At 36.6% G+C, this 14279-nt stretch overlaps 2 protein-coding genes across 8 annotated transcripts in view; both read left to right on the plus strand.

The window, feature by feature from the left end:
- Positions 1–14183, plus strand: part of LOC102155960 (zinc finger protein 577-like) — a 40727-nt gene extending 26544 nt beyond the window's left edge. For all 7 annotated transcript variants that reach the window (XM_038527954.1, XM_038527950.1, XM_038527952.1 and 4 more), the window contains 2 exons: positions 6348–6443; positions 9099–14183. In XM_038527954.1, coding sequence (XP_038383882.1) covers positions 6348–6443; positions 9099–10726 — 1724 coding nt within the window. In that variant the 3' untranslated portion in view covers positions 10727–14183. The remainder of the gene's footprint in view (positions 1–6347; positions 6444–9098) is intronic.
- Positions 6422–14279, plus strand: part of LOC106558983 (zinc finger protein 268-like) — a 28641-nt gene continuing 20783 nt past the window's right edge. Inside the window, exon 1 of the mRNA XM_038527940.1 lies at positions 6422–6443. The gene's annotated coding sequence lies outside the window, so the exon portion shown is untranslated. The remainder of the gene's footprint in view (positions 6444–14279) is intronic.

Here is a 14279-nt window from a genome sequence, read left to right on the forward strand (position 1 = left end):
AAGGGAAAAGTGCATTTTGCACATGGAATGGTGAATTTTAGTGTCTCAAGGGCAGACTATGCTGAATAGTATATCTTGTTTTCATTATTATTATTGATTTTATTGTTATTATTTTAGTGGTTACTATAGAGCTCACAGTGTAACGTCTTTAATTCATCAAGGTTGACTTAGAACTGATCTTGTGCTGTTTTCCACTAATCATTTCATACATGACACTTTACCTTTCCTACTTCACACTTGTAATTCTTGCAGTCTACTTTATACTTCCAAAAATGTAATAACCTAATGGCAATATAATTCCTGTCTTTGAGCTACTATTGTCCCACTTTTTAGTTTTTTATTGTTATAAATCCACCTTACAGTGTTACTAATTTCATTCTTAGGCAGTAAAGGGCCAGATAGTAAATATTTTCGGCTTGGCTGGCCATACAGTCTATATCGAATCCTTTCAGCGGGGTGCCTGGGTGGCTCAGTCGATTAAGCGTCTGCCTTCAGCTCAGGTCATGATTCTCAGGTCCTGGGATTGAGCCCTGCGTTGGACTCTGGATCCTGGGCTCCAAACTCCAGCTCCCTGCTCGACAGAGAGTCTGGTTCTCTCTGTCCACCCTCTTCCCCTCCCCACCACTTGTGCTCTCTCTCAAACAAAATCTTAAAAAAAAAAAAATCTGTTCAATAATCTGTTCTATAGTGAAAGCATTCATAGATGTGTAAATAAATGGATGTGGCTATGTTCCAATAAAACTTAATTTACAGAAGTAGACAAGGAGACAGATTTGGCCTATAGACCTCTGTTCTAAACAATTTCCCCTTTAAGGAAAATGAAAAGAATAAAAACCTTATAAATATCCCATTATTTACCATTTTTGGTGTTCACTACTTTCTGCTGATCTGAGTTTTCAACTAGCATAATTTTCCTTCAGCCTGAAAACATCCTTTATGATTTCTCTGCATAGGTTTTTCAGGAATGAATTCTCTCAGATTTTGTTTATTTAAAAATGTCTTGGAGTGCCTGGCTGCCCAGTCAGAAGATCATGTGACTCTTGATCTCAGGGTCATGAGTTTGAGACCCATGTTGGGTGTAGAGATTAGTAATAAGTTAGTAAACTTTTAAAAATAATAAATAAAAATGTGTTTATTTCAAGTGACTCTGTGTAATGTGTAGTGTGTTGGACTTCTAGTAGTGAAAAATGTTTTTCATGCTAATTTTTTAAAGGTTTTATTTATTTGAGAGAGAGAGCACAGCTGGGGGAGGGGCAGAGGGGAGGAAGAAGCAGACTCCTCACTGAGCAGGGAGACCCACCAGCTAGATCCCAGGGTCCTGTGATCATGACCTAAGCTGAAGGCAGACACTTAACCGACTGAGCTAGCCAGATGCTCCTATTTTATACTAATTTTTAAATAATATTTTCCCTGGGATGCCGGGTGGCTCAGCGGTTGAGCGTCTGCCTTTGGCTCAGGACATGATCCCAGGATCCAGGATGGAGTCCCATCAGGCTTCTTGCAGGGAACCTGCTTCTCCCTCAGCCTGTGTCTCTGCCTCTCTCTCTCTGTGTCTCTCATGAATGAATGAATCTATCAATCAGTATTTAAAAAAATAATATTTTCCCTATGCTTTTTTGTTTGGTTATCACTTTAAAGATGAGATTATAGTATCTTCCAGCCTGCTGGAATTATTTCTGGTTAGAAGCCAGAAATCATTCCTATTACTCTTTCCATGAATATAATGTGCCTTCTGTTTCCCTCTGGCTGTTTTCAAGATTTATCTTTGGTTTCCAGCAGTTTTCACTATGATGTACCTAAAATGTACTTTGTCATTTAAAGATAAATACCATATTGTTTTTTTTCGTGTCTTTAGGATTTGTAGTGTTGATTAGTTTTTCATCACTTTGTTTTTGTCTTCTTTTTTGTTGTTGTTGTTGTTGTTGTTAATAAGTCTTCCTGTGGCTTTACAAATTTTAGTAATCTTTTTGATTTTCTTGTGTATCCATTTACTATTGATTTTTTAGCATGTTTAGGTTTTTTTTTTTTTTTTTTTTTTTTTTTTTGCTGTTTTTCCTCCTAGCCTTGTAAAGTGACAATTAGGTAATTGATTTTACACCTTTCTCTCTCTCTGATATGAGTAATTAAAGTGACAGCTTTACCTATAGCCACTGGTAGGCTGTATTTATGTTATGTAGACCTTATCAGTATAACTGACAAGCACACTCAGAATGTTATTTTTCGAGTGGATCATGATTGTGAGAATTGTAAAGATCAGTCATGCCTGATAATAATTTATCAATATTCATCAATTTATCAATATTTTCCTTCCTAGTTAGTGCTTTTTGCATTTTGTTTATGAAATCTTTGCATATCCCATAATAATCAGTGTAGTCTTTAAGTTTTACCTTAGAAATTTAAATACCTTACTGTTTGTTTATTTTTTCTTTTTTAAAAAGTATTTTTGTTTTTGTTTTAGTAATCTCTACACCCAATGTGGGGCTCAAACTCACAACCCTGAGATCATGGGTTGCATGCTTATCAACTGAGCCAGCCGTGTGCCCCTACTTTATATTTAGACCTGTAACCTATCTTGAATTTACTTTTGGGTATGTGTTAAATGAGGGTGAAAATCTTGCCCTCTCCAATATAGTTATCCAGTTGAGCTAGTACAGTTTATTGAAGACTATTCCCCCCCCCCAACTGAATTACGTTGGCATCTTTAAATTTTTATTTATTCATTTGAGAGAGAGAGAGAGAGAGAGCCTGCATGCATGAGCAGAGGGAAGGGTGGAGTCAGAGGGAGAAGCAGACTTCCCTCTGAGTGGGGAGCCCAATGTGGATCTCAGTCCCCAGAACTTCAAGATCATGACCTGAGTTGAAGGCAGAATTGTAAAGATCAGTCATGCCTGATAATAATTTATCATATTCATCAATTTATCAATGTTTGGGGATCTTTGTATTTTGTTCCATTGTTGTATTTACTATCCTTTTACTAATAATATTACACTATCTTAATTACTATAGGTTTTTACATTTTAAGTCTTGAAATCTGTTAGAGTTATGCTGTCCTCTTTTCTTCTTCAGCATTGCCTTGGATATTCTAAGTCTTTTGTACATCCACATACATTTTAGAATTCACCTCTATATTTCTTACCCTCTCCTTTATGTAGCTCATCTATTTGCATTTGGGTTTTTTTTTAGGTCTCTCTTCAAATATACTAATTCTTCATCCATATCTGTTCAGCTATTAAATTGTCAATCAGGTTTCCAATTTTAGTTACTATATACAGTTGATTCTTGTTATTCACAGTAATTATATTCTGTAAAGTCACCATAAACAAATTACCAAATATTGAACCATTGCTCCTAGGGGAAATATGGGTTAAATTCCTGTGAGCAACCTGTGTACAACATTTTCATCAAACAATGCATAACCTTGCTTTTTGTGTGTGTGTTTATATTTAAAGATACCTTATTTAACATATTGATTTATTAATATAGAACTCATGACCAACTGCATTATAACTCATGGCCAAACATATATATTTTCTCCATAAGGGACATCACTGCTGTCTTGCACTTAGGAACATTAAACAGCCCTTCAGCTCCATGCTTAGGGACCATTTTAAACAGCAAATCACCAACAAAAACCATAAATATGTGGAAAAAAAATGACACTAAATAGACCATTAAAAGGAAACTTGTTTACAGTATGAGAGCGGAAACAAGGCAGAAAGAATATCATTTTGTTCAAACTCAGCTGGGAGCATGCATGTGGGGCAACTCCATTTACCCATGACTCAAACTACTCAATGCTGCCAGCAAATGCTCACAAAAAGTGCTGTGATTATTGATTTCGGGGGTACAAAGAAATTTTAGCAGGTATGTGAATTCATAATCAAATCTGTGAATAGGGGCTCCCGGCTGCCTCAGTTGGAAGAGCATGGTATTCTTGATCTGGGGGTTGTGAGTCTGAGCCCCACATTTGGTGTAGAGAATACTTAAATAAACTTTTAGGGAATCCCTGGGTGGCTCAGCAGTTTGGCGCCTGCCTTTGGCCCAGGGCGCGGTCCTGGAGTCCCAGGATTGAATCCCACGTGGGCTCCCGGCATGGAGCCTGCTTTTCCTTCTGCCTGTGTCTCTGCCTCTCTCTCTCTCTCTCTGTGTCTGTCATGAATAAATAAAATCTTTTTTAAAAATCTGCAAATAATGATGATTAACTATATAGTTTACCCTTGAATAACGTGAGTCTGAACTGAATGGGTCCACCTGGATTTATTTTTTTTTCAGTAAATACAGTACTATAAATGTATTTTCTCTTGTGATTTTTCTCAATAACTTTTCTTTTCTCTAGGTTAGTTTATTGTAAGGCTACGGTATATAAAACACATAAAATATGTGTCAGTCAACTGTTTTTAGCTAGGCTTCTGGTTGACAGTAGGCTATTAGTAGTTTTGGGGGAGTCAAAAGTTATATGTAGATTTTCAGCTGCTAAGGGGGTTGGTGTCCCTAATCCCCAATTATTCAAGGGTCAGCAGTGCTTTACTTTTTAAATTTTCTACTGGTTTATATACATCTGAATGGTCTTTTTTTTAATTTTAAAGATTTTATTTATTTATTTTAAGATTTTATTTATTCATGAGAGACACACAGAGAGAGGCAGAGACACAGGCAGAGACACAGGCAGAGGGGAGAAGCAGGCTCCATGCAGGGAGCCTGACATGGGACTCCATCCTTGGTCTCCAGGATTACGACCTAGACTGAAGGTGGCGCTAAACCGCTGAGCCACCAGGGCTGCCCTAAAGATTTCATTTTTAATAAATTTCCACACCCAATATGGGGCTGAAACTCACAACCCTGAGATTAAGAGTCCTGTGTTCTTTTTTTTTTTTTTCTTTTTTCTTTTTTTTTTTTTTTTTAAGAGTCATGTGTTCTAATGACTGAGCCAGCCAGGTGCCCCAGAATGGTCATTTTAATATTTCATTCTTTCTGGGGCTCCCAAATGGCTCAGTAGGTTAAGTAAGTATCTGCCTTCAGCTCAGGTCATGATCTTGAAGTCCTGGGGACTGAGATCCACATTGGGCTCCCCACTCAGAGGGAAGTCTGCTTCTCCCTCTGACTCCACCCTTCCCTCTGCTCATGCATGCAAGCTCTCTCTCTCTCTCTCAAATGAATAAATAAAAATTTTAAAAATATTTCATTCCTTCCACATATTCTTGGGTATCTTATCTCTCATTATGTTAAAAAATATTAATAATCCTGTGCTGATAATTACTCATGTACAGTCATTTTATGTCTGATTCTATGTTCTTTCTGTTGATACATGTTTCCCTGTAACTATGTACGGTGATGAATGCTAACTAGACTTACTGTGGCAGTCATCTTACAAATATATTACAAATCATTATGTTGCACACCTGAAATGAATGTATATCAATCATACCTCAATAGAAATAAATGAAAGGTGGTAGGATTTAGTTGGGGAAAAAAGATAAAATCACCTTGAGGGTCAATAATTGCTGTGTTTTTATATTAGTACATAGTTCTCTATCTTTTATGTAGATATTAAAAGTATCTTTAAACAAAACAAAATTTTTCAAAATATATTTTTCAGATATTTCTATTTCAGGGATACATTACCTATAGGATTTAATGGGCATACCTTTCAGAAACTTCTAATTTATTGGATTAGTTGATAATTAAGCATACGATTGCAATAGAGTGTTTAAATTGAAATATATTTGATGTATAACTTACAACATGTTGATTTGACACATCTTATAATATGGGAATACAGATTTAATGGCATTTTACTTTCCATAATGAATAATGAAAACTATTACACAAAGTCATAGCCTTTGTAAGTTATGGTAAAAACAACCAGTACATACACTTAGAGGTCTGTTTCACATCAGTAATGATTCTCACAAACTGAAGAACAATGTGTTATAGGGATTAACATCATTTAAAGATGTATCTGTGAACTTAACCTGGGAAGGGTGGCAGCTACTAGGTTCTACTCAGAAGAATCTATACTCAGGTATGTTGTTGGAGAATTATAGCAACCTGTGACAATGGTTAAAGATTATTACCGTGTGTCATTCAGAATGTCACAGACAATAGCCTTTCTTTTTTCAGTTGCTTTGGCTTCTAAAGAGTGTTAAGATACTGGACTTTAGATTATAGGCAATAGATTCTTAGTCTCTCTTCTGTTCCCAGATAGAACTTACGTGCTCTGACCTTCAATAGATCTTTAATCTGTCAAGGTGAAAGTATGTCAATTCCTGAGACTTTTGTGGTCTTCCTAGATAACCCCCATAAGTCCAGTTATAAGTGTCCAAGTCTTTGTCATTTCCCATGAACAGGCTCTCCAGCTACCAAGCCAGAAATGATCCTTAATTTCAAGCAGGGAGAAAAGCCATGGAGCGTAGAAGATGAAATGCATTGTCAGTGCTTTTCAGGTAAGTGAACAACTGAGAACAGAAAGATGTAAGATTTGAAAGTAACATAGTTGGCCATGAAGGGATGACCTCTTCCAGCTGTGTTTTAACAAGGCCCAAACTTTAAAGGTCATTACAGATACCTAAATCTTTACTGATGCTCTCATTTGCTTGGTGTTTCAAGGGTGATGCACCTCATTTTCTCTCTTTGGATTGATTCAGGTCCAGTAAAATGTTTTCTGTGCAGCTTCCAGACCTTCTTATCCTCTTCTGATTCCTCTCTGGCAACGTCCCTTCCTGTTATCTCTACAACTCTTGTTTTCACCCCTTTAATCTGATCAAGTGATATAACAATTCTTCTGTTATCATAGAAGCCTTTTTTTTTTTAATTTATGATAGTCACACAGAGAGAGAGAGAGAGAGAGAGGCAGAGACATAGGCAGAGGGAGAAGCAGGCTCCATGCACTGGGAGCCCGACGTGGGATTCGATCCCGGGTCTCCAGGATCGCGCCCTGGGCCAAAGGCAGGTGCTAAACCGCTGCGCCACCCACGGATCCCTCATAGAAGCCTTTTATCCTGAGATCAGGTTTTTGGACTTCTGTGGGCTGTGTGAAAATGCATCAAAACAAGCTAGAAAGTAGGAATGTTGACCACAGCGGTGTTCTCTAAATATGATATAAGAGCTTTGGGAAAGTTTATTGTTGCATCAAGAATTAGAGAAGAATCAGTAATAGAGGATAACCAAGCTTATATTTAAGTGAGAAGCTGAGGATTCTTCATTCTAACCTGCCTCCCCCAGATATTTGTTCAAGACTTACGTTGGCATCTTTCTTTGGTCATTGTTTGCACCTGATGGATGGACTTTCTCCATTCTCTGGGCATCTTCAAAAATCTCCAGAGCAAGAGAGCATGAAGTTTCATCCTTGCCTATTTCTATCATTTGTTCCTAGTGTGGTTTCATTCATTTTCATGGCCTTAAGAATACTATTTGTATGCTGATAAGCCCCAAATTTCTGTCTCCAGGCCAGACCTCCTTTTATCTACACATATTCACCTAGATATTTCATTTCTGCACCTGGAAATCTGATAACTACTTCAAATTTCATGTCACTCTGGTTCCTCTTCTCACTTATACCACAAATCCTGTCCATTAACGAATGTAGTCTGTATTTTCTCCTTATTGAATCAGGAGATCCCCTACTCCTTTCTGTAACTATTTTTTCACCCAAGCCCCAATATCCATTGTCTCTTGCCAAAGTTATTATAGTTTTCTTGAAAAATATTCTGGCTTCTTTACTCTTTTTTTAAAGATTTTATTTATTTGTTCATGAGAGACACACAGGGAAAGGCAGAGACATAGAGGGAGAGGCAGGTTCCTTGCCTGCTGATGTGGGACTCGATTGCCAGACCGGGATCACACCCTGAGCCGAAGGCAGGCACTCAACTGCTGAGCCACCCAGGCATCCCTCACTTCTTTACTTTTGCTTCTTTATTTTCTCCACGTGATAGCCAGATCTTTGGGTCTTATTTATTGTTATTTTTCAAAAGTAAGTAATAGAAGTCAATTTTTGTATCCTCTCACCCCCAAAATTCATGAACACAAAAACTTTAGAAACATCTGGATTTATAAAGACATCAGTCTCTAATAATTATCTGGGCGCAAAAGATAAGCCATCATATGGAAAGAACAGTCTTCTGAGTTGGAAGATAGAGGGAAAGATCTAAAGTATAATTCAGGAAAAATGCTATATACCATAGCAGGTCTTTGCCAATTTTCACAAGTACAGTCCACAATCCTAAAAATAGTATTTGTGTCACAATACTTGAGACCTTGTTAGTGTGATAACTGATACATAGGATGACATTCTTAAGGTAAAAATCAGGACATGTTCTCTCTCTCTTAAATGGCATCCTGTTACTATTAATAATATCCAGATTCCTTCCAGGATCCTTCTACATGTGAGCATTTATTGACTCCTGCCTAAATTTATGCTTACTTTTTTATGTAAAAATATTTTTGAAGTATAACATACACACACAAAAATATACAGATATAAGGATACAGCTCAGTTAATTTTTACAGTCAGAGTAGCAGAGTACTGTGCAGAGTGCCATTGTGTGAACATAAAACAATTTGTCCCTTCAACATTCGAGCTGTTATAAGTAATACTCCTATATATCCTTACATAAATGTCCTTTATATTTTTCTCCTTTTGAAAATGTTTATTTCTGAATAGTTTAGATTTAGAAACCTCAAAATTATACACAAATATTTTACACATTCTTTAGATTTCCCTAGGTGGTAATATTTTACCACATTTGCTTTATCACATTCTTTCCACCTGTTATTCCATTTACACATATACACATGTACATAGTGTTTTTCTGAACTCTTTATTCCTAAATACTTAGGTGTGTATTTCATAGAAACAATTTTTCATATACCCAAAATAGTTTTAAAAATCATCAAAATCAGAATATTGACATTGATACAGAACTATTACCCAATCTACAGAGCTTACTCAAATTTTACTGATTGTCTCATTAGTGTTTTTTATAGTAAATAGAAACAAATATTTTTCTAGACTTTTCCTTAGTATCCTGCTCATTCTGTAGCAGGTACACTGGCTTTCATTCGAATGACAAGGCTCACTAATTATTGCTCAAATGCTTTAGGTAAGAAACCATGTGGATCCAATGAATGTGCGGTGAATGCTTATGAACCCCTCATGACCATGTGTCAGAGAACTCATGCAGGAAAGAAATCCCATGAATGCTGTGATTGTAGGACAGCCTTTCCCAGCAAGTTAAAGGTAACTATTCATCAACAGACTCACACAGGAGAGAGACCATTTGGATGCAATCAATGTCAAAAACCCTTCATTACAAAGTCAGCACTCATCTGTCATCAGAAAACTCATCATAGAGAAGGGAAGTCCTATGAATGCAGTAAATGTGGGAAAGCTTTTCCTTGGAAGTCAAAACTCACTTTACATCAGAGAACTCATTCGGGAGAGAGACCTTTCAGATGTAGAATATGTGATAAAGCCTTCATGGTTCAGACACATCTGACTGTACATCAGAGAACTCACACAGGAGAGAAACCATATGAATGCTCAGATTGTGAGAAAGCCTTCTCAAAAAAGGCCCAGCTCATAATCCATCAGCGAATTCATACAGGAGAGAGACCATACGGATGCAGTCAATGTCAAAAAGCATTCATTACAAAATCAGCACTCATCTATCATCAGAAAACTCGTCATAGAGAAGGGAAATCCTATGGATGCAGTAAATGTGGGAAAGCTTTTCCTTGGAAGTCAAAACTCACTTTACATCAGAGAACTCATTCGGGAGAGAGACCTTTCAGATGCAGAATATGTGATAAAGCCTTCATGATTCAGACACATCTCACTGTGCATCAGAGAACTCACACAGGAGAGAAACCATATGAATGCTCGGATTGTGAGAAAGCCTTCTCAAAAAAGGCTCAACTCATGATTCATCAGCGAATTCATACAGGAGAGAGACCATACGGATGCAGTCAGTGTCAACAAGCCTTCATCCAGAAGTCAGATCTCACTAATCATAAGAAAACTCAGCATGCAGTAGGGAAATCTCATGGATGCAGTGAATGTGGGAAGATTTTGTCCTCTAAGTCCACTCTCATTATACATCAGAGAACCCATACAGGTGAGAAGCCCTTCAAATGCAGTGTGTGTGACAAAGCTTTCACATCAAAGGCACATCTTATTGTCCATCAAAGAATTCATACAGGAGAGAAGCCCTATGAATGTTTGGACTGTGAGAAAGCCTTCTCCACTAAGGCACATCTTATGATTCATCAGAGAATTCACACAGGAGAGAGACCATATGGATGCAACGAATGCCAACAGGCTTTCATCCAGAAGTCAGGTCTCACTAACCATTTGCAAAATTGTCACGCAAGAGTGAAATCTCACGGATGCAGTGAATGTGGAAAGGTTTTGTCCTGTAAGTCAACTCTCATTATACACCAGAGAACCCATACAGGTGAGAAGCCTTTCAAATGTAGTATATGTGATAAAGCCTTCACAGCTAAATCCTATCTCACTGTACATCAGAGAATTCATACAGGAGAGAAACCATATGAGTGCTGTGATTGTAAGAAAGCATTTGCTACTTTGTCAACTCTCATTGGTCACCGGAGAACTCACACAGGAGAAAGGCCCTATGGATGCAATGAATGTCAAAAAGCCTTCTTTCGGAAGTCAGCTCTTCTTAATCATCAGCAAACTCAGCATAGAGGAAAATTCTCTGTGCAATGACTATAGAAATGTGAGAAATAGTTTTTGGTTAGTCCTATATGTTCAGAGAACTCATATAGAATAGAAATGCCATGAATGCTGTGATTATACTAGAACTTTATGGAACTTCTATAGGAAATGAATGTTGTAAGCCTTTCATCTGAAGACTCTTCCCAGTATACCACAAGGGATCTTACCAAAAGAGAGAAACAGAGATGCAGTGATTGTCAAAAATTTCATTTGAATTTCAGAGGCTATGTATTTAAGAGGCAACACTTGTGGATGTAGTGAAAGAGGGAAAACATTCTTTTCAAATCACATTTTTATACATTAGGGTGTTCATTTGGGGGAGGGACCTTGCAGATGCAGTGAGTGCAGAAAAGCCAAGAAAAATCACATCTTGTTGTACATAAAAATTTTAGGAATGTTGTGATGATGATAGCATTCTCTAGAAAGTAAAAACTCTTTTACCATCTTGTACAGGAGAAAGATCCTACAGATGCTATGAATATCGTATGGTCTTTCTAGTTAATGCATATCTTCCTTACATCAGCAAACTCATGTAGGAGGAAAACTCTATTCATGTATTAAAATGTAGTAAAAGCCTTCATCTGGATGTCAAAGCCACTAATTTTCTGCAAACTCATATAATAGATAAATCCTTTGGCCCCAAAATTCTTTGCATACCAAGAAAGAAATGTCATTAATTGCAGTGATTATCTAAAATGCTTTATTTACAAAAAATGCTTTGTTTACAATTCAGAGCTTTTTAAAATAATTTTGTATTTTATTGAACAGATCTAAATTTCACATTTTCTGAAATGTAAAGCAAAACCAGGACTTTAAGAATGTAGAATAGTAAGGAGGGTGAAGTCATATTCACACATTTAGTGAGTAGTAAACTAGAAAGTACATAAAACTTTGAGTTGGAATCAAAGGAAAACTTGTTCAGGACTGAAGGAAGGTACTTGGTTTCTTATTACAAAAATCTCCCATTGACTGAAGGCTACATAAATAAAAAAGTGTCAGTTTATGAGGAAGAAAGACCCTCTGAATTGCACAAAAGCCCATTAGGCAGGAAAATTGGCCAGGATAGAAAAATGTGGGCTGTGGGGGCAGGGTTATGGAGGGAGGCCAAGGCTCAGATCCAGGACCTGTAGGTAGGAGCAGGCTGAGAAGAAGTCTGGAAGTAGAAGTTAGTGCAGATCTTTCTAATTGCTCTCTAACTCATGTAGCAGAGAAATCCTATTCTCTGGGAACAATTTCCAGGTTCAGTTAAGTTATGAAATCCTTAAGGAATCATACTGTATATTATAGAAATACTGTGATTATGGTCACTAAAAATGCTTTCTATGGAGGATTGGATATCATTAAACATCATAAGCTCTACACAGCAATAAATGTGGCAAAAGCATCAATGATTGTGTTTTATCTTTGTATTTCTGGATTTGTTTCTTTACATCTGACTGTATCTTCAATTGTGACGCATGTTATATTTGATGGAATGTCATCATTTAGTTGTTACTACTTTTCTATGTTTGATGGCATTTTAGATTTGGGTAATTAGTTAAATTCAAAACTATGTATAGAAAAAAATATGTATAGAATGAAATTATTTTGTAAGGGCTTAACATAAGTGTTTTAGAAAGGATTCCAGAGAATATTCTACTATAAATATTAAATACTTTCACTGCAAATATGATGCCATTTGAATATATGAAAAAATAAGAATAAGTTGAATAGTGATAAGGGTATGTAGGGGTTATATTGTGGACTACACTATATAACATGGACTTTATGTATTTGACTTTATTACTTTTTGGAATTACATGAAGGAATATAATTTTTAGGGTTTAATAAATTCTCAACATAGACATAGAATATTAGGTAATAAAATTTCACGTAAACAGGAATGTTCTATTTCCTTATAAATCAGAATGTCGGGATCCCTGGGTGGCACAGCAGTTTGGCGCCTGCCTTTGGCCCAGGGCGCAATCCTGGAGACCCGGGATCGAATCCCGCATCGGGCTCCCGGTGCATGGAGCCTGCTTCTCCCTCTGCCTGTGTCTCTGCCTCTCTCTCTCTCTCTCTCTCTCTCTCTCTCTGTGACTATCATAAATAAATAAAAGTTAAAAAATAAATAAATAAATCAGAATGTCTTGTAATAGATAATTTGACTCAATAAGAATTCTAAAGAATTAGACTGCGTAAGTTTGCTCTCCTTATTTTTACTGTCTTTTGTAATGTTTCTGCCAAGTGTGATGATCCATCACTCCTTGAAACCTCCTTATTTCTTAAATATGCAAAAGTGATAAAAGGTTTACATGAAGTACTAAAAAATAAGCAACATATGAGATGAGAGGGGAGAAAAGACTTGAGTTCATGTGTGCAACCATGTATATTTATTGCAAGTGCTGTATAATGCAGGAACTTTGAATTTATTATGAAAACGTATCCTGGGAACTAGAAACATTTTCTCTGTTAGCATTTCCTAAAATGCCCAATATTTACCAATATAAAAAATAACATTTTATGGTGCCTGGGTAATCAGTCAGTTGAATGTCTGCTTTTGGCTCAGGTCATGATCCTGGGGCCCTGGGATTGAGCCCGAAATTGGGCTCCCTACTCAGTGGGGAGTCTACTTTTCCCTCTACCTCTCTCTCCCTCTGCCTCTCTCTCTCTCATGTGCTTGCTCTCTCAAATAAATAAAATCTTTTTTAAAAAATAACATTTCAGAAATTTGAATTCTTGAACATAGCTTGAATGGAAAGTGGTTCAGTTGCCTTGGAAAACAATTTGGCAGTTCCTCTAAAAACTTAAACATAGGATTATCATTGACCCTGGAATTCCACTCCCAGCTATATTTTCAACAAAATTGAAAGCAGGTACTTCAGTACTTGTACATGAAATGTTCACAGCAGCACTGTTCACAATAACCAAAAGGTGAAAATAATCCAAGTGTCTGTCAGTGAATGAATGGATAAACAAAATGTGGTGTGTGTGTGTGTGTACAAGTGAAGTGTCGTTAAATGTTATAAGCCTCAAAAAATGATAAGTGAAAGAAGCCAGACACAAAAGATCACATTTCATATTCCTGTTTATATGAAATGTGCAGAATAGGTAAATCTTTAGAGATAGAAGGCAAATTGGTGGCTACCAGGGCCTGAGAAGAGGACACAGAGACTGAGTAATGGTTATGGGTTTGTTTGTTTTTTTAGAATGATGAAAATATTTTGAAACTAGGTGGAGGTGATAATTGCATAATATTGTGAATGTAATAAATGTCACTGGATTGTATACTTTGAAATGCTAATTTTATATTATGTGAATTTTTACATCAATAAAAATATATTCAAAAAAGTATCATTGCAAGAACTCTGGCATTCAAAATACAGATAAAAATCAACATTTATTTATGAAAAAGATAACTGCTTAGCAAAACAGACATAAATACATCTTCAACTTAATAGATACTAGCTACCAAAGCTGGGCAGTGAATATCACATCTAATGATAAAATTTTAGAGATGTTCCCTAGTTGTCCAGCAGTGAGGTCTGCTGCAACTTTTCTCCAG

This window comes from Canis lupus, chromosome 1, assembly GCF_011100685.1.
Source record: "Canis lupus familiaris isolate Mischka breed German Shepherd chromosome 1, alternate assembly UU_Cfam_GSD_1.0, whole genome shotgun sequence".
Taxonomy (NCBI): domain Eukaryota; kingdom Metazoa; phylum Chordata; class Mammalia; order Carnivora; family Canidae; genus Canis; species Canis lupus.